The following is a 23481-nucleotide window of genomic DNA, read 5'->3' as shown; positions in this document are numbered from 1 at the left end:
AGGAATTTCGTATATTGCAAAAAGAAATAGAATATACTTATACACTACAAAATGAAAAAGGAAACAATAAAAACATGGACGAGAAAATGGAAAGTTTAAGATTGAAGCAGGAAGAACTACTTGAAAGGAAGGCAAGGGCTGAAACATATAAGATAAAGCAGGAGGAGTATGAGGAGAACGAGAAATGTTCGGCCTTTTTCTTTAAAAAGATGAAAAGTAAGGAAAAAAAGGGAGTTATAATAAAATTAGAGAAGGATGGGAAAATGATAGAAGGGAAGGAAAATATGCTTAAAACGGCGAAGGAGTATTATGAGGTCTTGTTTAGAAAAGAAAAATTAGAGGGAGAAAAAGGGGATTTTTTCTTAAAGAAAATAAAAAAGAGATTAACGGGAGAAGAAAGCGACAGTTTAGAAGGGGAAGTTACAATAGGGGAGGCATATAAAGTATTAAAAGGAATGAAGGCAAACAAAGTGCCAGGGATAGATGGATTAACAAAGGAATTTTACGAAACTTTTTGGGGAATGGTGGGGATACATTTGTTGGGAGTTTTTAAGGAAATCATGGAGGGAAAGGAGATGACAGAGAGTATGAAGACGGGTGTGGTTTCTATTCTATTCAAGAAAGGTAACCCACAACAACTTGATAATTATAGACCGTTAACTATGCTATGTGTGGATTATAAGATCCTGAGTAGGATATTGGCAAATAGACTCGCGGGAGTAATGATGCAAATAGTGGAGAAGGATCAGACGTGTGGGGTCAGGGGGAGGCAAATGTCTTGGAACGTGCAACTACACAGAGACATACTCACATACGTTAGAGATAGAAATTTGCCAGCACTATGTGTGAGCCTAGATCAACAAAAGGCCTTTGATAGGGTAGATTATGATTTTTTGTGGAGGGTAATGCAGTATATGGGCTTGGGAGAGAAATTTAAAAAATGGGTAAAAAATTTATACAACGGCATAAGTCTGAAAATAAAAGTAAATGGATTCCTTACAGAAAAAGTGTATCAAACAAAGGGTTTGAGGCAAGGATGTCCATTATCTGTTGTTGAACCTTTGGCTTGCGCAATAAGGGAAAGCCAGAGAGTAAAAGGGATTCCGATGCCGCGGGGGGAAGTATTAAAGATATCGCAGTATGCGGACGATACAGTATTATATCTGGCAGATGATGATAGTTTAAAGGGTGCGATAGAAATTTTAGATATTTATGAAAAAGCGACTGGATCAAAGATAAATAAAGAGAAGTCGATGTATAAATATTTGGGGACATGGGAGGGTAGAAGAGATAATATCTGTGATTTTACTTTGTGCCAAGGTCCAATGAATATTTTAGGAATCACCTTTGGAAATAAGGAAGGAGATGAGCTTAGCAATTGGAAAAAAAGGTTAAGTGCGGTAGAAAAGAAGCTGGGCCTTTGGAAAGCAAGGAAATTAACAATTACGGGGAAGGTTCTGATTATAAAGAGTGAGGTGGTGCCGAAGTTATTACATCTGGCCTATGTGTTTTCGATGCCTCAGATCTACAGAGCGCAAATAACCAGAGCGATATTTAAATTTATTTGGGGGGGTTATGAGTATGTCAAAAGAACGCAAATGTATCAAGAAATTGAAGATGGTGGGAAAGGGGTACCAAATGTCCCTTTGAAGTTAGATACAATGTTTTATGCAAATGTATGCAAGCTATTGAAACAGAACTATGTCCATAAATGTCAAATATTGTTATGGTTTTGGTTAGCGATTCCATACCGTTTTTTGATAGGGTGGGAAAATAAGGGACCAAAGGCGGAAACTAGACCAAAATATTTTCAGAGGATGCTGGGATGGGGAAAGAAACATGCTGAATGTAAAGAGGTGGATACCGTACTAAACCATAAACTTTTATATAAGAAAATGGTATGGAAAGCTAATTATAACCAGGTACCGGTGAGTCCAGAAGTGTGGAAATGTGCACAGGATAAGACCTTTAAAAATGTTTTGAAGGATTTTAATTGGATGCATTTACACAAAAGGTTACCCGTGAGGATCATCATGTATGCACATAACTTGGGAAAACAGAAAAAGTGTCCGAGGGACAACTGCGTAGAAGAGGAAACAATAGAACACGTACTTTGGGGATGCGAATACGCAAAAAAGGTATGGGAAAGGGTAAAGGGGAAGTATAAAGGTTTGGGCACGGTGACTTATGAAGAGATTACCCTTTTCAGGGCTAACAGCATAGAAAAAGAGAGATACAAAATACGTTGTATGTTGTTAACAATTGTAAAAATGAAATTGTGGAAGGCAAGACAGAGTTGTATAACGGGAGGATATAAAGAGGGGGAAATAGGTACGACTAAAGCTGTAGAGAGGGAATTTGAAAAGACATACTGGCATGAACTACAAAAATGGGGAATAGACACGATCAAGGATAGATGGAAAGATTTCCCTTCCTTCTTTACTGCGAAGGCACCTAAAAAGTGGTGGTAGGTAGAGAGTAAGGAAGGGAGAAAGGGAAAAGGAGCAATGAAAAGCAATAAGTTATATGAATATGTTACATGAAAATGATTGGTTTGCGATGAATGAATGTGGGAAAGAAATGAAATGTAAATATGTCTTTGTAATGGAAATGGAAAAAGTTTTTTTGAATTGTTGTGGAAAGAAAATAAAAGAAGTAAAAAAAAAAAAAAAAAAAAAAAAAAAAAATCTGTTCTTATCAGTTTAATATCTGATACGTTCCCTACCCGGGGACCATATATTAAATTGATTTTTCGAGCAGGGAGATGGAATAGGGGCTTGCTCCGTCCACTCCACGCGTCGACCTGGTATTGCAGTATTTCTAGGAACGGTGCACCCCCTGAAGCTGTGAAAAACAAATGGCTTTTGACTCAACAGTTTGTGCAAAGAAATTTCTTATACGCTAGATATATGCGTGCGTCTGCATATCTGGACATTGTCTTCGTGTAATCTTCCAAGGTTAGTCAGACTGAAATCTTGCGACTTAATATTTGTGAATGACTTACATTTAACTATTACCAGAATTACTAAATCCTGCCACTTGGACTGACACGTGGCTGGACACACACTTTCTATGGGAAATCAAAAAAATATGTCGTTTTGAACTGCAGTTACACTATTCTGGCTCGAATCCTGCAGTTACCTCTGTTGTCCACTAGAGACCAATAGAAGTCTTTAAAAACCGGAGGCTGCCATCTACAAGGACTCATGTTGATTATAGGTTTAACTCTTCTCTTTCTCTACATACTGCAGCTTTCTGTCCTCTGTGGCTGTAAATTACATCGTTTGAAAAAAAAAAACACCACACAATTTTTTCTTGGCTTTTTAGCTAAAATCACCTGTATTGTCTGTTGTTTCCATTTGTGGATGGTTAATAGTGCAGAAGATTGTTTTTCTGTTTTCAGGATTACATGAAAACATTTTGGAACAGATCATTTTTGCATATAATAAATCTTAGGATAGTATTGGTTTTGATGATTTATAAAACAGCTGTGTGCCGTAGCCCTGGTAGTGTGGATCCTTAGTGTGTAAAGAGTAGATACCTCATGTAATATGTGTGAATGAAAATCCATGGACTTTATAAGAGTCCTCCATTTATGGCTATGATCCTAACAAACAAGATTAATACCTTTCTTTCTCCTACCAATCTTCCTGTTTCCTAAAGGAACACGCATGCACAATATATATGCACCAGGATGACCGAGTGGTTGATTCTTGGTCTTAGGCTAGGACTGCGACCCTCTCCTTTGGGTGTCTGGGCGGTGAAACCTTGGTTATTTATTGCAGCGCAAAGGTACGTGGTTTTTTATAGAAATTATTTGTTTGTATTGAAAACGTTTCCTTTTTAATCTTCTGTTGTGTGTTTGTAGCAGGTGTTTTTTCTAAACCTTTGGTGCCTCCGCAATGGCTGGGTATGCCAGTATGCGGAGGCATCTCTGTGTGCGCTTCAGTTTAATTGAAAATGTTGGAGAAGTGCCAAAGATGTCCAGGCTGGATTTCTCCAGGAAATTGATTCAACAGGTGTTGGGATTTTCACCAAATGACTTGAATTGCATTTTGACCCTCCCTTTTAACAGGGGTTTTGATGTAAGTTTCAGCTCAAGCGAATTGTTGGAAGAGTTTTGGAGAAGATTCGAAAATTTGAGACCACAATTTGAAATTTTCAATGTGGAGAAACTGACAGACAATACTATGAAAACAGTAATAGTTAAAATGTTTAATGAAACGGTGAATGCCCAAGACATTTGTGTGTGGTTGGGGAGATATTGTACGGTGAAGGGTCAGCCGAGGAAGGTGAGAGATGTGGATGGAATATGGAATTGTGTATGGAAAGTACCAATACAGCAATGGGAAGATCCCCAAGGGTTCCGGGGTTTAAAACATCTCCCGTCCATGATAGTTTTGGGAGATAATAGAGGCTATATCCATTACCAGGGCCAACCAAAGCTCTGCCGGAGGTGTGGGGAGCATGGGCATTTGATAGAGGCATGCGAGGAAATCATCTGTGGGAAATGTAAAGAGAAAGGGCATACGTATGCTGATTGTAAAAATGACCGTAAGTGTAACTTGTGTGGAGGGGAAGGTCACCTCTTTAGGGACTGTCCGCGGTCCTTTGCAAATAAACTTAAAAAAGGAAACCAGATTAATGAGGGAAACCTGATTGCAATGGTAAACGAGGATGTCTTGATTGATGCAGCTGGGACAGATATTTTAAATCAGTTCCCAGCACCTGAAGACGGAGGGGAGGAACAGGAGGAGGAGGGAAAAGGGGAGGAGCATGGAAGACCTGCCCAACCAGAACCCTCAGAGGAGGGGGAGAGAGGGCAGGAGGAGAGTGGAGTTCAGAAAGGAGTAAGTGGTGAAAGTGAAAATGCTCAAGGGCAGCCCCCCCCTGCCCCCCCTGTCCCCCCTGGCCTTCCTGATTCACAGGTGGCAAAGAGGACTGCAGCAGAACTGTCTTCTGGGACAATTGTTTCAGGAAAGAGAGGGAGGCATGAAACACCTTCAGGGAGTTCCTCAGGGGAGGACTCCAGGGTCTTCCCCTCTGACTCACCAAATGAGGTTTCCTTCCTTAACATAGTTCTGCAGTCAACGCCAAAGGAGCGGATGGTAAATGCAGCTCTGCGACAAAGGCCGTCACCTAGAGTACGAAAAGGGAATAGAGTGGCGGTCCCCCCTTCGGAACCCGGAGAGGTGAAGGAAGAGTTACACTCACAAGAAATAAATTGATGGTATGCCCCCCCAAAGTTTGGGTTGAGCCTTTGAAGAGAACAATCTTTCCTTAGTTTCATAATGACTAGCTTGTGTTCTGTATTAATCTTCATGGCTCTGACCTTCTCATCCATAAATGTCAGGAGTGTTAGGTCTAAAGTAAGAGCCCAAAGTGTTCTATCCTTCTTGAATAGTGTAACATCAGATGTTATTTTAATACAGGAATGTGCTATACCTTTCCTAAAAGCATATGGTCAGTGGCAGGATATGTGGCCACAAATGTCCATCTGGAGTGGATCAAATGAAAATAAAAATGATGGAGTAGCCATATTGGTGAAAAACCCTCTGGTGTCGGTGAAGGGAAGTACTGTAGTAAGTGATGGAAGAGCACTTGTTGTTAACCTTATTTATATGGAAAAGGAATTTAAGCTCTTGAACATTTATGGCCCAAATGACAAACACGAAAGATATGATCTTTTAGAGGCTTTGCAACCCCACTTGTTGGGAAAAGCGCCTTTAGTGTTTGGAGGGGATTTTAACTGTATTTTAAACAGGAAAGATAGAAAAAGAGCCACACAAGATGTGAAGATTGATAAGACGTCACTTTTACTACAAGGTTTAGTCAGAGACTTTAAATTGATAGATTGTTTTCCAACGGTTCATCCAATGGAGGAGGGTTTTACTTGGTATAGTGGAAATGGTGACAGGGCCTCTAGAATTGATTATATCTTTGTTAGAGACTTTTCACCAGTAGAGGCCACTTTGATGCCCGTCTTTTTTTCTGACCATCTGATGTTAACTGTTAAAATTTCCCTTGAACTAGATATAACAATGGGGAGGGGAGTGTGGAGGTTAAACTGCTCCCTACTGGAGGATCAGGATCTGCTCAGACAGTATAAGGAGAGGTATACTGAATGGCAGACTCTCCAGGATTTCTATGCAACACGTGTCTCATGGTGGGAAATGGTGAAGTGTAGGACTCGGTCCTTTTTTAAACAAGCAGGAAAGAGAAAGAAGGCCGCAAAAGACAGGTGTATGAGAGGACTACAGAAAAGGTTACAGAGGTACCATCTCTTAAATAGGTGGGGTTTACACTTCTACGAAGAAATTAGAGAGGTTAAAAAAGAAATGCAGAAAATAGCAAATGATAAAAGTATGGGAGTCATACTAAGGAGTAGAGAGAGAGCGAGAGAGGAGGGAGAAAAATGTACGAGATACTTTTTCAAAAAAATTATGAACAAACCTGGCTCTGTCTCTCAGCTAAGAAACAGAGCTGGAGAAAAAGTAGTGAGTACTGAAGGTATAATAAAAGTGATTGAAGAATATTATGAAAACCTGTATGGGGAGAAAAATGTGGAGGAAAGAGTCATTGAGCAAACCCTGGAATATATTGATAAGATTGTTGAGTCTAGTGATATGTTAAGTCAACCTTTTACTACAGCCGAGTTAGGTCAGTGTCTTAAGAGTTTTAAAACTGGAAAATCCCCTGGTTTAGATGGCCTGCCGATTGAGTTTTATCTGACATTTTGGGATATTTTAGCTACTGATTTACTTTCAATTTTTACAGATTTTAGTGAATTAGATAAGCTGCCTGAAAGTTTTAGAATGGGTTTAGTCACACTCGTTCATAAAGGGAAGGATAAAACTCTCTTGGAAAATTGGAGACCGATTACGCTTTTAAACTGTGACTGTAAATTATTCAGCAAGCTTCTAGCAGAAAGGACAAGACCGGTTTTGGACCAGATAATCCACCAAGACCAAGCATGTACTGTAAAGGGCAGGAAGATCACGGATAGTCTGGTGTTGATTAGAGACACGATTTGTTTTGCTCGAAAGAGAAACAAGCGACTGATTGTTTTGAATTTAGACTTTGAAAAAGCCTTCGATAGAATATCTCACCGGTACCTTTTTAAAGTTTTGCAGAAGATGGGTTTCCCAGAAAGGCTTATATCCTGGGTAAAGTTGTTGTACACAGATATAAAGAGCAGATTTGTCATGAATGGGACCCTGACGAATGCAGTTCAGGTGAACTGTGGTTTACGACAGGGATGTCCCCTGTCCGCTCTTTTATATGTTATTTGTATTGAACCCCTGGCACAAATTTTGAGGAAAGATAAGAGTATAAACGGGATGAACATACCTGGGAGTGGGGGGCAGGTGGCAAAGTGTGTACTGTACATGGATGATATTAGCATCCTGTGTACAGACATATCCTCGATGAGAAGGACTTTTGAAGTTACGGACTGGTTCGGAAGGGCTTCGGCCTCTAGACTCAACAGGGGCAAGACTCAGGTACAATTCTACGGGCCATGGGAGACTATAGAATTGACTGGACTTGGAATAAATGTGACACAAACCGACCAAAAAATTTTAGGGGTTAGATTTGATAAGGATGGTGGAGGAAAGGCAAATTGGCCGGGAATGATAGGAAAAGTGAATCAACGATTAGGCCTATGGAGACTGAGAAAGCTGACTCTTGGAGGGAAGGTTTTAGTAATTAAGGCAGTGATTTTACCCTTGCTTCTTTTAGTCAGCGCAGTCTTTTTGCCACCAAAGGACGTATTGTTAAAACTAGAACGAGCCATCTTTTACTTTCTATGGGACTCCAAATGGGAGAGACTTAAAAGAGGGATAATGAAGAAATTAAAGGAAGATGGTGGCAAAGGAGTCCCAGATCTGTATTTATTCATGGGAAGCCTCTATACAAGTAGCCATATGAGACAGGCTACGAGTCCTAATAGTAATCCTCTGACACAGGCATGGGTTAGATTTTGGTTAGGTAGCTACCTAAGACAAAAGAAAATCCTGCCAGTAGATCTTAGAGTCCCCGTCTCCTTTGATGTTCCTGAAGCCTATGTAGAGCTGAAATCCTTTTTAACCTCCTTTAAATTGGAAGATCAGAGTTTGGACATTTTAACAAAACATCATTCTCTCATTTCAGTTGTGCAGGAGAGGGGAGAGGTGGTCCCAGTCAGAGGCCTCCCTATTGGAGAGGCCATAGAAGTGTGGCGTCTGACAAACCATCCCGTCCTTTCTAACAGGCTCCAGGATGTGTCCTGGATGGTGGCTCATGAGATTCTCCCAGTCAGGGCTGTCATGCACTCCAGAGGAATGTCGACAACAGAAATGTGTCCCCGACCGGGTTGTGGCGCGCCTGAGACGGTGAGGCACCTACTCTGGGAGTGCAGTGCTGCTATAGACCTGTGGGACATGGCCGGCTCCTTAAATTTCCCGTACTTACCAGCAAGGGAGGTCCTGACAGCAAACCTAATCCTCTATGGGGTGAGCCAAGGAGTGAAAACGCAAAGAAAAGGCTTTGAAAAGCAGTGGCTCGCCCTTGCTGCTATAAAAGACGCCATTTGGACCTCCAGAAACTTGTTGGTGAGCAAGCACACGCAGATCCCCCCCGTGGCTGCTCTCCGAATGGCAACAGCAACAGTAAAAGAGATCTGTGCCAGAAATACTAAGTTGAGAGAGCAGCCGCAAAGAAGAATCGCCTCTGTGCCCATTCGGATGGAGGAGCCGGGTTCGCACATAGAAAGGTCTAAGCAGCAACAGCCTGGCTCTCCGGGAGAGGTCGGTGTGGAAGGAGCAAGTTGGGGAGAGTCCCCTCTGAGCACCGGAAGCTTGTGAAGGGATGGGATGGTTTTTTTTAAATAATTTAAATTCTCTATGAAAAAAAAAAAAAAAAAAAGGAAAAAACATTTAAATATTTGTTTTCCTGTTGTATTTTAAAAGGGGATGGGAGATAATAAAGAAGTAATCCTTTTAAATGGGGTGGGCTTATGAAAATAAATGAGATGATGATGATGTTGTTATATGTCTGAGTATCAATAAAAAAATTTTTCCAAAAGAAAAAATCTGTTCTTATCAGTTTAATATCTGATACGTCCCCTACCCGGGGACCATATATTAAATTGATTTTTGGAGCAGGGAGATGGAATAGGGGCTTGCTCCGTCCACTCCACGCATCGACCTGGTATTGCAGTATTTCTAGGAACGGTGCACCCCCTGAAGCTGTGAAAAACAAATGTCATTTGACTCAACAGTTTGTGCAAAGAAATTTCTTATACGCTAGATATATGCGTGCGTCTGCATATGTGGACATTGTCTTCGTGTAATCTTCCAAGGTTAGTCAGACTGAAATCTTGCGACTTAATATTTGTGAATGACTTACATTTAACTATTACCAGAATTACTAAATCCTGCCACTTGGACTGACACGTGGCTGGACACACACTTTCTATGGGAAATCAAAAAAATATGTCGTTTTGAACTGCAGTTACACTATTCTGGCTCGAATCCTGCAGTTACCTCTGTTGTCCACTAGAGACCAATAGAAGTCTTTAAAAACCGGAGGCTGCCATCTACAAGGACTCATGTTGATTATAGGTTTAACTCTTCTCTTTCTCTACATACTGCAGCTTTCTGTCCTCTGTGGCTGTAAATTACATCGTTTGAAAAAAAAAAACACACACACAATTTTTTCTTGGCTTTTTAGCTAAAATCACCTGTATTGTCTGTTGTTTCCATTTGTGGATGGTTAATAGTGCAGAAGATTGTTTTTCTGTTTTCAGGATTACATGAAAACATTTTGGAACAGATCATTTTTGTATATAATAAATCTTAGGATAGTATTGGTTTTGATGATTTATAAAACAGCTGTGTGCCGTAGCCCTGGTAGTGTGGATCCTTAGTGTGTAAAGAGTAGATACCTCATGTAATATGTGTGAATGAAAATCCATGGACTTTATAAGAGTCCTCCATTTATGGCTATGATCCTAACAAACAAGATTAATACGTTTCTTTCTCCTAGCAATCTTCCTGTTTCCTAAAGGAACACGCATGCACAATATATATGCACCAGGATGGCCGAGTGGTTAAGGCGTTGGACTTAAGCTCCAATGAGCGCATCCTCTCGTGGGTTCAAACCCCACTCCTGGTATAATTTGGAGCCTCATGACTGGTAAACTGAAATGTATCTATGGGAGCAACAATGATCAATAGGAGTTTTTAGGAATTTGCTGTGAGCAATATCCCCCCACCCAGTCACCCCCAAAAAAGCTGGGATGAAAGACAAATGAGCAGAATGAGTCGTTTCTGTCGTGCGATATATGGGTATCGCTTCTCGGCCTTTTGGCTAAGATCAAGTGTAGTATCTGTTCTTATCAGTTGATGATAAATCGCTTCTCGGCCTTTTGGCTAAGATCAAGTGTAGTATCTGTTCTTATCAGTTGATGATAAATCGCTTCTCGGCCTTTTGGCTAAGATCAAGTGTAGTATCTGTTCTTATCAGTTTGGGCGAGAAGCAATGAAGGATGGCGGCATCGTCGGCCAATTTCTCTGAGAGGAACGCATGGACGTATGGAACAAGAAATACGCTGAGATTCGAACTTATGGAGAAAGAAACGCAATTTCATGACAGAATAACCTTCGGACGAAGAATCCTTTTTGAAGCCCTAAAGATACAGCCGGAGGAGATCTTCCGCCTTCAACAGAGTGCTGCAAGCAAACACTATGATGTGACCTTTTGTACTGGAGAGTATGCGGAAGAAGTGAGAAAGAAGAATATCGTGGAAGAAGATGAGGAACTGCGGAAATATACGGTGACCCCTTTGTATCGGAACGATTATAGAATTTTAACGATACATATGTATAATCCTTGGGTCACGGAAGAGACTATCAAGTACTTCCTGGGGAGATACGTTACTGTCCTCCCAGGAGTACGGAAAATAAAGGACGGCCTCGGCCTATGGACTGGAAAGAGACAATTTCGCATCAAATTGAATGCGGATATGGACAGCGAGGATGGATATTGCCATCCGCCCGCAGTATTTTCCATTGGAGCGGATAGAGGCTTCCTAGTTTATGCAGGGCAGCCTCAAGCATGTAGGAAATGCGGAAGTACTGGACATAACGCGGACAAATGTGACCAGGTGAGGTGTAGGAGTTGTGGCAAGCTTGGTCATATAACAAAGGACTGTAAGGAGCCCAGAAGATGCCACCTATGTGACTCAGACGCACATATGGCGAGAGACTGCACTAAGCCCCGGCCATATTCGGCCGTGGTGAAGACTGGACTCGTTGAGGAAGATCGCAGCGAAGTGGAAATAGACTCTGACGCCGGAGAAAGGCCACAGGAGCCGCCACAAGCTGCTGGAAATCAGGCTAACGAGGATAAAGCGGGGAGCGCGGAGGAGGGGACGGAGCGGCGAGAGGAGAAGGGGGAGAGGAGTCCCGAGCAAGACGGTGAGAAAGAGAAGCAGGGGGAGGATCCCCAATTGTGGGAAGTGGTCGCAAAGCCACGGAGAAAATCTGCAAAGAGGAGGAGAAAGGTGAGCCCGGCCACCTCCTCGGAAGAGGTTAAGACAAGAGACCAGGAAGTCAGGGAGGAGGTTTTGGAGGAAGGTGGGAACGTGGAGGGGTATGTATGGAGAGGAACACAGACTGAGTGTATGCATACCCCGTTAAGTGACGTGACAAGTGACGGGGACATGGAAGAGGAAGGTGAGAGTGAAGAAAAGTCAGAGGACTCCTTTATAAAAAACTTATTGTTACATGTTAACATGGATAGATAAAGACTATGGGAGAAGAGCAAAAATTTATCAAGTGACTTATCGCAACCCTTTTTCTTTGTTCTTTTCTTCTTTTTTTCATTTTTTTCTCATTCTTTTTTTGTTTAATCCTGCTCTTAGTGCTCTACTTGCCCTTCTGTTTATGGTATGGGGAAAATACGAATAATTACTTTGAATGTTAGGGGGCTAAAAAACGCCCGAAAGAGGAAAATGGTCTACGAATTTTTACTATGTTATAATTTTGATATTTGTTTGGTACAAGAAGCCCATCTAAAGGATGAGGGGGATGTTGTTGTGTTTACTGAGGAATGGAGGGGAGGGGAAGCCTCTTGGAGCATCGGGGGGGTACATGGGACTGGAGTCGGGGTGTTATGTGGGAATAAAGGTATTCGGATAATGGAGAGCTATACGGTAATACAAGGAAGGGTAATGGTGGTGGATGTTGAAAAAAATGGGACCCAATGCCGGATAATAAATGTGTACGCACAGGTGGAGCACGGGCTACGTAGGGACCTCTTCCAAAAATTGGACACCTGTTTCTTGACTGAAAAGGACATTATTGTGGGAGGGGACTTTAACTGCTCTCTGGAAAAGGAAAAGTGCTCCCTCCCCTTTAAGACCTTTATTAAAAAATATGAATTAATAGATGTAATGGGGAAACTACAGGGAAAGCAGGTGGGGTACACATGGAAGAACTCAAGGGGGGCGAAAAGTAGGCTAGATTATATTCTTGTAGGAAAAAAGTGTAAAATAATAAACGGAAAAACTATACCGGCTCTTTTTACAGACCACCAAGCTGTGGATGTGGCGCTTGAGATAGAAGGGCCTGACTTTGGAAAAGGGTACTGGAAGTTTAACAACGATGTGCTTGCTGAAAAATCCTATAGGGAAGGTTTTATAAAAATCTTCCCTTTATGGGTAGAGATGAAAAGCTTATACAGCAATGTTGTGTTTTGGTGGGAGGACATAAAGAAAAAAATAAAAAAGTTCACGGTCGATTATTGCTCAGAGAGAGCAAAGTTTAGAAAGAAGGAGTTTGACATAATACAAAAAGAGATAGAACATATTTATGTTACGCAAAATAAGGGAAAGGAAAAAATAAAGGAAGGGTATTTGGAAAATTTAAAAATAAGACAGGAAGAATTGCTCGAGAGGAAAGCAAGGGCTGTAATATATAAACTAAAGCAGGAAGAGTATGAGGAAAATGAGAAATGCTCCTCATATTTTTTCAGAAAGATGAAGATAAGAGATAAGAGGGGGGTTATAAGGAAATTGGAGAAGGATGGAAATGTGATTAGGGGGAAGGAAAACATGTTAAAAATGGTGAAAGAATATTATGGAGAATTGTTCAAGAAGGAGAACTTGGATGAGGGAAAGGGGGAGTTTTTTATAAGTTCCCTAAAGAGAAGGTTACCGGAAGATGAAAGAGGCAAGTTGGGGGGGGAATTGACAGTAGAAGAGGCACACAATGTGATAAAGGCAATGAAGGCTAATAAGGTGCCTGGTATAGACGGCCTAACAAAAGAATTTTATGTGGCTTTCTGGGATATGGTGGGGATACACCTTATAGGGGTTTTTAAGGAAATCGTGGAGGGAGAAGAGATGTCAGATAGTATGAAAACGGGAGTGGTGTCCATACTGCTTAAGAAAGGAAATCCAAACCATCTAGACAATTATAGACCATTAACTATGTTGTGCGTGGACTATAAAATCTTGAGTAAGATTTTGGCAAACAGGCTAGCAGGAGTCATGTCGCACATAGTAGAGATGGATCAAACTTGCGGGGTACAGGGGAGGCAGATCACATGGAACTTACATCTACATAGGGATGTACTCACATGTGTAAAGGAGAGAAACATAGCGGCAATATGCATTAGTTTGGACCAGCAAAAAGCGTTTGATAGAGTAGACCACGCTTTTTTGTGGAAGGTAATGGACGGATTGGGCCTAGGAGGGGTTTTTACAAAATGGGTAAAAGTCCTATATAAGGGCATAAATTCAAAAATAAAAATTAATGGTTACCTTACGGACAAAGTACAACAAACAAGAGGATTGAGGCAAGGGTGTCCACTATCGGTGGTGCTCTTCGTGCTTTACGCTGAACCCCTGGCTTGTGCAATAAGGGAGAGTCTAGTCGTAAAGGGGATAACGCTGCCACGGGGCGAGAGCTTAAAAATATCTCAATACGCGGACGATACGATATTATACCTGGCAGACGACGAAAGTTTAAGGGGAGTGATAGAAATCTTAAATGATTACGAAAAAGCAACAGGATCGAAAATAAACAAAGAGAAGACGATGTATAAATATCTTGGGAAGTGGGAAGGGAGAAAGGATAACATTTGTGATTTTATGTTGTGTGAAGGTGCTATGGACATATTAGGAATTTCTTTTGGGAACAAGGAGGGGGACGCCTTATGCAACTGGAAAAAGAAGATGACTGCAGTAGATAGAAATTTGGGATTATGGAAAACAAGAAAACTCTCAATCTCAGGGAAAGCGTTGGTCATAAAGGCTGAGGTGTTGCCAAAGTTGCTACACTTGGCCTATGTTTTTCCGATGCCGCAAAAGTATAGAGCTCAATTAATGAGGGGGATATTTAAATTCATATGGGGGGGTTATGAATACGTAAAAAGGGTGCAAATGTACCAAGAAATAGCAGATGGTGGGAAGGGGGTGACAAACGTCCCATTGAAGTTGGATGCAATATTCTATGCAAGTGTTTGTACACTATTGAAAAAGACATATATGCACAAATGTCAAATCCTGTTATGGTTCTGGTTGTCGATACCATATCGGTTCTTAATAGGGTGGGACAACAAAGGCCCTAAAGCGGAGACTAGGCCGGAGTATTTCCAGCGAATGGTAAAGTGGGGGAGGAGACATACGGAATGTAATGAGGTGGATACAATTGTAAATCACAAGCTACTATACAAAAAATTGGTACAGAAATCTAATGTCAACTTAGTAATGGTGAGCTCAGAAGTGTGGGAACGGGCTCAGGATAAGAGTTTTAAGAACGGATTAAAGGATTTTAATTGGTTGCACCTGCATAGAAGACTACCAGTAAGAGTCACAATGTATGCCCACGATTTGGGGAAACAAAAAGTTTGTCCAAGGGAAAATTGTAAGGAAGATGAAACGATTGAACATGTATTATGGGGATGTGAATATGCAAAAAAGGTGTGGGACGGGGTAAAAGGGAGTTATAAGTGCTTGGAAAACGTGACATATGATGAAATCACCTCGTTCGGGGTTAAGGGAGTGGGAAAAGAGCAATATAAAGTACTTTGTATGCTGTTATCAATTGTAAAGCTTAAATTATGGAAAGCAAGACAGGGTTTCATAACGGGGGTGTATAAATGGGGAGAAATTGGAACAGTTAAGGCAATAGAGAAAGAATTTGAAGGTATATATTGGCACGAACTAGAAAAGTGGGGAAGTGACACAATTAAGGATAGGTGGAAAGCTTTTTTCTTAAACCCACCCAAAAGAAGGTGGTAAGTGACAGGGAGCGAGATAGTAGGTATGTGTTGGTTGTTATTGTTTATCGAAATGTTCTTTGCTTCGTGTGTTGGAAATCGGATTTAGCTCGGGAGAATGCTCTTTGGGATGGAAAGAAATGAAGAAATGTAAATGTTGTGGAAAAAAAAAAAAAAAAAAAAAAAAAAAAATCTGTTCTTATCAGTTTAATATCTGATACGTCCCCTACCCGGGGACCATATATTAAATTGACTTTTGGAGCAGGGAGATGGAATAGGGGCTTGCTCCGTCCACTCCACGCATCGACCTGGTATTGCAGTATTTCTAGGAACGGTGCACCCCCTGAAGCTGTGAAAAACAAATGTCATTTGACTCAACAGTTTGTGCAAAGAAATTTCTTATACGCTAGATATATGCGTGCGTCTGCATATGTGGACATTGTCTTCGTGTAATCTTCCAAGGTTAGTCAGACTGAAATGTTGCGACTTAATATTTGTGAATGAGTTACATTTAACTATTACCAGAATTACTAAATCCTGCCACTTGGACTGACACGTGGCTGGACACACACTTTCTATGGGAAATCAAAAAAATATGTCGTTTTGAACTGCAGTTACACTATTCTGGCTCGAATCCTGCAGTTACCTCTGTTGTCCACTAGAGACCAATAGAAGTCTTTAAAAACCGGAGGCTGCCATCTACAAGGACTCATGTTGATTATAGGTTTAACTCTTCTCTTTCTCTACATACTGCAGCTTTCTGTCCTCTGTGGCTGTAAATTACATCGTTTGAAAAAAAAAACACCACACAATTTTTTCTTGGCTTTTTAGCTAAAATCACCTGTATTGTCTGTTGTTTCCATTTGTGGATGGTTAATAGTGCAGAAGATTGTTTTTCTGTTTTCAGGATTACATGAAAACATTTTGGAACAGATCATTTTTGCATATAATAAATCTTAGGATAGTATTGGTTTTGATGATTTATAAAACAGCTGTGTGCCGTAGCCCTGGTAGTGTGGATCCTTAGTGTGTAAAGAGTAGATACCTCATGTAATATGTGTGAATGAAAATCCATGGACTTTATAAGAGTCCTCCATTTATGGCTATGATCCTAACAAACAAGATTAATACGTTTCTTTCTCCTAGCAATCTTCCTGTTTCCTAAAGGAACACGCATGCACAATATATATGCACCAGGATGCAGTGGCGTGTCTAGAAAATTTTTGTTGGGGGGGCCAGGTAGGGGCACAGATTTGGAGAAGGGTGGCAGATGTAATTGGCAGATAATGTTAAAAACAATTCTACCAACCGTTCACCATAATTCAATAACCCTGTAAACCTAATAACCGTAACCTTATTAGAATGAGATTTTAACCACTACGGTGCAAAGTGTTTAGATACTGTGTTGATTAAGTACAAGAGATACAATCAGTCAGTGTTTATTCAGCATTCAAGGACATCAATATTTGCATAGTATTTTTACTGACATGTAGTGCACATGTGTTTTGGGCAAAAACATTTTTGAATATTAAAATACGAACATTTTTAACATACAATTGGCAAATTAGCCAATTCCAATGCAAAACCAATGCCTGTTAAAAAAAAAAAGAAGATAATCTTCTCACAAACTGGTGTTTGATTTTGAAACAGGAAAAAAGTGGAGAAACAACTGAAAAGACTAACATTTGAATAAAACCTGAAAGCAAGTAAATACTTTATATGCTGCCTTACTTTGGTAATATTGAGAACAACACTGGCTGATGATGAAATGCAGTCAGCTGGCATGGTGACACTGCCAGTATTAACCTGCTGGACTGGGACAAAAAATTGGGCATTTTCACTACAGATTGGCCCACCAGGTATTAAAGCCATAAAGCCTTTGAATGAAAACAAATGCTGTTGTGACAGTGATGTACAGTCTTTTTGGTATATGTATGATTTCCATACATTTTACGTCAGATAAAAACTTTCTTCACAAGATTCAGATAATTATTTAATAAAAGCTAGATATTTTAAATGAGAATAAAAAAGAAAAGTATTTCTTTGTGCCCACCTTTCCCTGTTAATGCCCTACCTGGCCCCCTGGCAACACTTTGCTAGACCCGCCCCTGCACAGTTACCAGCTGTCAGCTACATAAAAAAAGGATCCTGGTGTTATTTATCTCTCAGAAACAGTTCATAACTTCAACTCATTCCTGTCACCTAAAAGGTAAACCTGTTTCTCCATCACCTGTTCAGCTCTGATGATTCAGTAAGGACATCTCCTGGTTTCATCTTCATGTTTCCCTCTCACCACATATCCAAACCGACATCATGACCAGCAGCTTTACAGCTTTACAGCTGTGGCTCCAGCAAACATTCTAACTAAATAAATTCTAACAACAGCTGATCAAGCTTAAACGTGCTGCTGCTGTTTAGCGCGACATCTGCTGGTTTCCTCTTTCTGGCTCAAAGTGGGTGATAAACAAACAAGAGAGACGATCAGCTGATCATTGATCAGTTTCATGATTGAAGTAGCAACAGGAGAGAGAGGAGAGATAATGAGAGGAGAAGAGGCAGCTGTGCAGCGTAAAGACAGAATAACTCCAGTTTTGTGTCTTTTTCCATCCTAGCTGAAGTCCGGGACAAACTGCGTCTCTTCTCAGCTCAATACCAAACGCGTAATATTTTCTCTGAATGAGGGACCATTCCATTTTTAAGGAGCTGTTGGCAACTCTACTAACTAACCTTATGAATAAAATAAAGTTCACTATCAGTAACATCATAGCAACCGAACATCTGTATAAACTTGTCATGCTAGCTCACACAGTATGAGGTATTGTAACTGACTGTAAAAAGTCAGCACAACGAAAATAAACTCCACCTAAACTTGGTTTATATCTGACCCAGATAGACTGCAGGTCATAACTTCTTACCTGAAGTTCAGTTCACCTGACACTCGGACTGGTGGCCGCCTCGGGGCTCTCCTCCTGCTTCCCCTTCCCTCATCCACCTGCTGGCCTCTGTGGAAGCCCTGCCATAGCCACCACCAAACAACTGAGTTATTTTTACACATCGACCTGCATCTTATAACTCATAACTCTTATGTTAAGTGGGGGAACTTGCACAATCGGTGGCTAACTAAATACTTTTTTGCCCCACTGTACACTCACTGGCCAAATTTTTGTTAGATACACCTGTTGAGCTGCTCATTAGGTCAAATACCTAATCAGCCTATCACATAGCAGCAGCTCAGTGCATTTAGGCATGTATACATTAATAAGATGACCTGCTGAAGGTCAAAGGGGATTTAAATGACTTTGAACATGCATTGTTGTTTGTGTCGGACAGGCTTGTCTGAGTATTTCAGAAACTGTACAACCATCTAACCGGTTTATAGAAAATGGTCTGAAATGGAGGAAATCTCCTGTGAGCAGCACTTCTCTGGGAAAAAATCACTTGTTGGTGCCAAAGATCAAAAGCGGAATGAGCAGATTACTTACAGCTGTAAGGAAAGCAACATGAACTCAAATACCCACTTACTTCAACCAAGTTATCAAGAAGAGCACCGCTGAAAGCACAATACGTTGAACCTCGAAGCTGATGGCCTAGTGTCACCTGCTGGATAGAGGTGAAAACACAAAGCAAACAATGTCTCTTTCATCTGTTTCACAGCATGCACGGGAACTGGAAACTCGCCGAAGGGAGGCAGAGGAGAGAGAGCGGAGGAAGCAGAGGGAGGTGCAGCTGGAACTGGAAAGACAGCTGAAAGAGGCTGTGATGGTAAAAAAAAAAGTTTTCCACTTGACACCAATTATGTACAGAGTCTTTTCTCCTTGACTTTGATCTTTGAGAACTCCAGCAAAATGTTGACTGTCATTATAAAATTCACACCTAGTCTTTAATGATTTGGAAAATGGTTATGACAGTCCAGGAAAAGGTAATTCAGGAATAGGTCAGTTTATACCGCTCTGTTGGTGCATCTGTTTATGTAGCTGTGTGTGTGTGTGTGCATAGATAAAAGACAGCATGCAGGCTGAGATGCAGGTGAAGGAAAAGGAGGCTGAACAACAGAAGAAGAGGATCAGGGAGCTGGAGCTGACACAGCAGCAGCTGGAAGTTGCCCTTAATATGGAGATCCAGGCTCGGCTGGAGGAGGAGAGGGCCAGACTGGAGCTTGAGCGGTAACAATGGATTTCTAACTCTTATTATGGCCCTTTATTATTTTATTTGTGATGGAGATCTGAGATATCCATGAGAAGTATTAACATTTTCAGTTGCTTCTTCCCTTTTTCCCCTCCTTCAGGTTGCTGCAGGCTGAAGATGAAAAGAGGAAACATTTCCAGCTCCTCCAGGAGCAGCAACGTACAATGCAAAACCTCAGCCCCATACAGGAGCTGTCAGATGGCAGTCCCGATGAGGACACCCCCTCAGCCCTCAACTCTGCCTCTCAGGAGCTCCAGGATCTGCAGGCATCTCGCCAAAGAAGTCACCAGCGTCTGGAGGTGAACAAGTTTGTTTTGACTGGCTTTGTGAGCAGCATCTTATTTAGTGCTCTTCTAAAACAACACTGATGAAGATGCCTGCATGATTTTTGTTTCCAGGAGGTTCAGGAGAGGCTGAGGAATGCCAGTCAACAGGTACGGCACTGGAACATCCAGCTGAACCGACTGATGACCCCCATTACTCCTGCAGGTGCGGTATTCACTTTGCCTCTTTGCAGCACAGACTTCTGGAACAGAGTGTTAGTATAGTTAATAACAGTGTAGACCAGGGGTGTCAAACTCAAATACACAGTGGGCCAAAATTCAAAACTGGATCAAAGTCGCGGGCTAACTTTAATATTTATTGAAATATATTTATTCCTCCAGATATAAGAATGAATCTTTTCTTATGGACTCAAACACATTTTGCTGAAAAACTGAATATGGAACAAGCAAAGCTTAATACTAAACAATATATATTAGCTGTATAATACCAGTAGGCCAGCTCTAATAGTAATTTGGTATGGCTTCGCGGGCCAAATGTAATTAGGTTGCGGGCCAAATTTGGCCAGAGTTTGACACCTATGGTGTAGACCATATAATCTGTCAGATAATTGCATTAAAATGCTACAAAAGGCACCTACCCCCAAACATGTCAAGAGATTCATTCAGTGACTTGAATGAAAGAATCTGACTCACCTCAAGTTAATTAAAATTAAAAATAAATCTTATTATGATTTAAACACGGAAATCTTAAAACGAAAAATAACCGCATGCACAGTTGTTACAGGCTGCAAACATGTTTTATACTGCTTTGAAGTCTGGGACAGCATCATAAGAGGCATAACTGATCTCACCATAGTCCCATGAAGACTCAAGATGAGTGTTTTCACGACTGCCATCTTGGTGTTTTGAAATCAGGCATGATGAATGAAGGGAAGAACTGTCTGTTAAGGTTCTCAGTCGTTCAGGTCATCGTAGTCTAAGGAGCTTGGAAAGAAAAGCATCTGGACTTCTTTAAGTTTCTTGAAGAGCATTTCACCTCTCATTCAAGAAGCTTCTTCAGTTCTCTGAAGAAATTCTGAACTGAAGAAGCTTCTCAGATGAGAAGTGAAACATCTTCAAGAAACTTAAAGAAGTCCAGATGCTTTTCTTTCCAAGCTCCTTAGACTGTAGTTAAACTTCACACACTGGACTTGTCAATCACACATCCTTCGCCAGTAGGCATTCCCAGAATGATCTTTCCCCTTCTGACGCTTAGAATGACCAAATATGTGCAAAATGGACAATTCCACATGCCACCATGTCAGTCTTTTATTAAATATGACATGAAACAAATGACTGAGCCATTAAATTTGTCACAAAGGTGTTCACCTAATTCCAGGCAAATGGAATAGACTTCTATGGGACCATAAGTCTTTTTGCACTTTGACATTTGTTTTACTTTTCAGATCTGTAACCTATAACTTTTATACTGTATGTGTTTTGATCATAGGAGTCTACGGGGACTTACTTACTTTTAGCACGTTTAGCAGTTGATGTTGGCTTCTTTTTTCAGTACTGGAGCTTCCTGCTCATTGAAGACTTTTCTAAAAGGAAATGCTTAATCCAAAATGGCGTTTTAAGGGCTTGGATTAATGTCAATTTCAGCAAATATTCTTTCTTATGTTAAAAGAACATGGATCTCTGTCAGTGATAACTTCTGACTTTATAACTCAAATTTTAAGAGAGAGCTTCACTGCTAAGCTCTCATCTGTGTGGGTGTCACGGTTCGCTTGAGGACTCACACGCAGGACTCAGAGGCACAGTCTGTATTTATTACAGTTCCACCAGGTGTATATACAAACAGTGCAGGGGATAGTGCTATATACAAAGCGGTGACAGGGAAAAGGCTCTGGGGAAATCCAGGTAGGGAAAAGACACTTGCTCCTCTTCTGACTCTCTCTCCAAACACTGCTCGGGGGATGCAGAGTCGGGTCCAGGGGATCTATGTACAGAAGGAAACACACGTTAGAGGTTTTGCACAGGGAAGCAAAAGAGAACTTGCTCAGAGCCGGGCTGCACTGACGCGAGTCACACACAACGATCCAGTGATGAGTAGAAGCCACTCCCTGGCTTAAATGCTGGCTGCACTGATGAGGCCCAGGTGTTTCCTCCTCAGAGGGGCGTGGGCCGAGGGCGTGAACCCACCATGAGTTCCGCCCTGGCGAGAGAGAGAGAGAGAACACTACTAGTCAGCGGCCTGCTGATCCCCTGGCCGTGACAGTGGGGTTCAAATCCCTTATTCAGATTAAGATTTTATGTGACATTACATTGGCAAAAATTAAATTTACTTGAATAATGTGAGTATTGGAGTAAGTACTTGAGTAGTTTTTGAATAACTTTAATTTTGTAATGTGCATATTTTATGAATAATGATGTTTCAATACTTTAATCTACTGAATAAGTAAGAATTAGACTTAATAATCTTTTTACTTTAAAAAGGGAAATTGTGTACAATCTTTTATTCTCCAAAATGCACATAATAAAAATGTTTTGGGGAATGTATATGCTTTTTAAAAACCAATTGCTTCTTACTTGATGCATGCTATAACTTTCAGCAAAACTGAACTAAAATTTGTTAACAAGCTTACCAAATAAGAAATGTTTTGTGAATTTTCTTTGCAGAGCGACTGGAAAGCCTGCTGTTATCAAAGCCCACATGCCCTAAAAAGGAGGACGCGCTGGCCAGTAATGAGTTCATCACTAAGTTTAAGATAAGAGTTGATCAGAATAGAGGCGATGATGAAAGTCTGGAGCATCAGTTGGAGGCTGCCAACCTGTCTGATGAATCGTTCGAGGCCCAGACAGAAGTCAACGGACAAATATGATCACAGACATTTTAAAAACGCGAGTTGAGAGTTAAGGGGGAAAATATTGTAATAAGTATTTGAATTGCACACTAAGATATAAAGTGATGGCAGCGAGCACAGTGTTGCAGGATTTAATTAAAAACACATCTGACTAAGACCAACTGAAATTTAGAGTTGTGTATAATAAAGTTTATTCATGATTAATAAAACAAATCTGTAATAATTTTCTTTCTCTTTTGTCCATCTGAATCTCGCTACAGCTTAAATAAAAGAAAAGAATGTGTTTTGAATATATTAAACTATTCTCTCTTTTTCTTTCTTTCTTTTTTTCTTGGTGGGTTTTCTTTTGCAATCAAACGCAACATTATACAATTATATAGTATAGTAAGAAATATCCTTTAACTTAATTTAGTATTTGTTTTTTCATTTTTGTTTTTATTGTTTCCCCTTCAGTTTTGTGCTCATAACATGTTCTAATCTGACATATTATGCAGTAAATTATTTTTGCAATAACTTAACAGGCCATTGTGGGAGCCAACATTCACTTATCAAAGACATATTTGTATATTCTGTGGGCTGCTTTATGGTTGTGTCATTTAGAAACATAAGCCACAACAGACTTCCACTGGAGAGTACTTAAAAATGTATTTTTATGTAAAGATATTTTAATAACTACTATATTAAGGGAGAACCTATTGTTACATGGATTAATTGTACAAACTGTAGAGAAATAAGTTTAAGCGTGCAACTTTTTATTCATTTTTAACTGTATTAATGTTTTTATGTTAATACAGCCGCCTCATATCTGTTTCCTCAGTGTTTTTTAAACCATGTACTCCATCTATGAGTAAGAACATGAATAAATTCCTTTCCAAATTTGTAGTTCTTTTTTCCAACAC

General features: G+C 40.5%; 1 protein-coding gene, 2 non-coding genes and 4 pseudogenes across 4 annotated transcripts; all 7 read left to right on the top strand.

The window, feature by feature from the left end:
- Nucleotides 1-2616: 2616 nt before the first annotated feature.
- On the top strand, nucleotides 2617-2840 carry LOC112432007 (U2 spliceosomal RNA; annotated as a pseudogene).
- A 6208-nt stretch (nucleotides 2841-9048) lies between these two features.
- LOC143412831 (U2 spliceosomal RNA) lies at nucleotides 9049-9223 on the top strand (annotated as a pseudogene).
- Nucleotides 9224-10072: 849 nt separating this feature from the next.
- Nucleotides 10073-10155, top strand: trnal-uaa (transfer RNA leucine (anticodon UAA)). The gene has a single exon. It is a non-coding gene; the product is annotated as a tRNA-Leu (tRNA).
- Nucleotides 10156-10330: 175 nt separating this feature from the next.
- Nucleotides 10331-10436, top strand: LOC143412841 (U2 spliceosomal RNA; annotated as a pseudogene).
- Nucleotides 10437-10454: 18 nt separating this feature from the next.
- LOC112433136 (U2 spliceosomal RNA) lies at nucleotides 10455-10645 on the top strand. The gene has a single exon (XR_003023389.1). It is a non-coding gene; the product is annotated as a U2 spliceosomal RNA (small nuclear RNA).
- Nucleotides 10646-15384: 4739 nt separating this feature from the next.
- On the top strand, nucleotides 15385-15612 carry LOC112434107 (U2 spliceosomal RNA; annotated as a pseudogene).
- Nucleotides 15613-18682: 3070 nt separating this feature from the next.
- LOC112434103 (uncharacterized) lies at nucleotides 18683-23464 on the top strand. Of its 2 annotated transcripts, XM_076873903.1 has the most exons (6): nucleotides 18683-18753; nucleotides 18922-19029; nucleotides 19264-19430; nucleotides 19553-19751; nucleotides 19851-19941; nucleotides 22398-23464. In XM_076873903.1, exons 1-6 carry the CDS (start codon nucleotides 18733-18735, stop codon nucleotides 22598-22600), a joined length of 789 nt encoding a protein of 262 aa, XP_076730018.1. In that variant the 5' UTR covers nucleotides 18683-18732; the 3' UTR covers nucleotides 22601-23464. The 2 variants fall into 2 exon arrangements, with proteins under 2 accessions (XP_076730018.1, XP_076730017.1); XM_076873902.1 differs by lacking the exon at nucleotides 18683-18753 and having other exon boundaries at nucleotides 18845-19029.
- The last annotated feature ends 17 nt before the right edge of the window (nucleotides 23465-23481 follow it).

Source organism: Maylandia zebra, linkage group LG15 (assembly GCF_041146795.1).
Source record: "Maylandia zebra isolate NMK-2024a linkage group LG15, Mzebra_GT3a, whole genome shotgun sequence".
Taxonomy (NCBI): domain Eukaryota; kingdom Metazoa; phylum Chordata; class Actinopteri; order Cichliformes; family Cichlidae; genus Maylandia; species Maylandia zebra.
Note: the sequence above shows the minus strand (reverse complement) of the source record. Positions and strands in the feature narration are given on the sequence as shown.

What these genes read in the sequence shown, in the direction of transcription:
- LOC112434103 (XM_076873902.1), top strand. Translation starts at nt 18,898, where the DNA reads ATGTCTCTTTCATCTGTTTCACAGCATGCACGGGAACTGGAAACTCGC. An exon ending in GCCAGACTGGAGCTTGAGCG is followed by an intron (nt 19,431 to 19,552) that starts GTAACAATGGAT and finishes CCCCTCCTTCAG; the next exon opens with GTTGCTGCAGGCTGAAGATG. An exon ending in GAAGTCACCAGCGTCTGGAG is followed by an intron (nt 19,752 to 19,850) that starts GTGAACAAGTTT and finishes TTTTGTTTCCAG; the next exon opens with GAGGTTCAGGAGAGGCTGAG.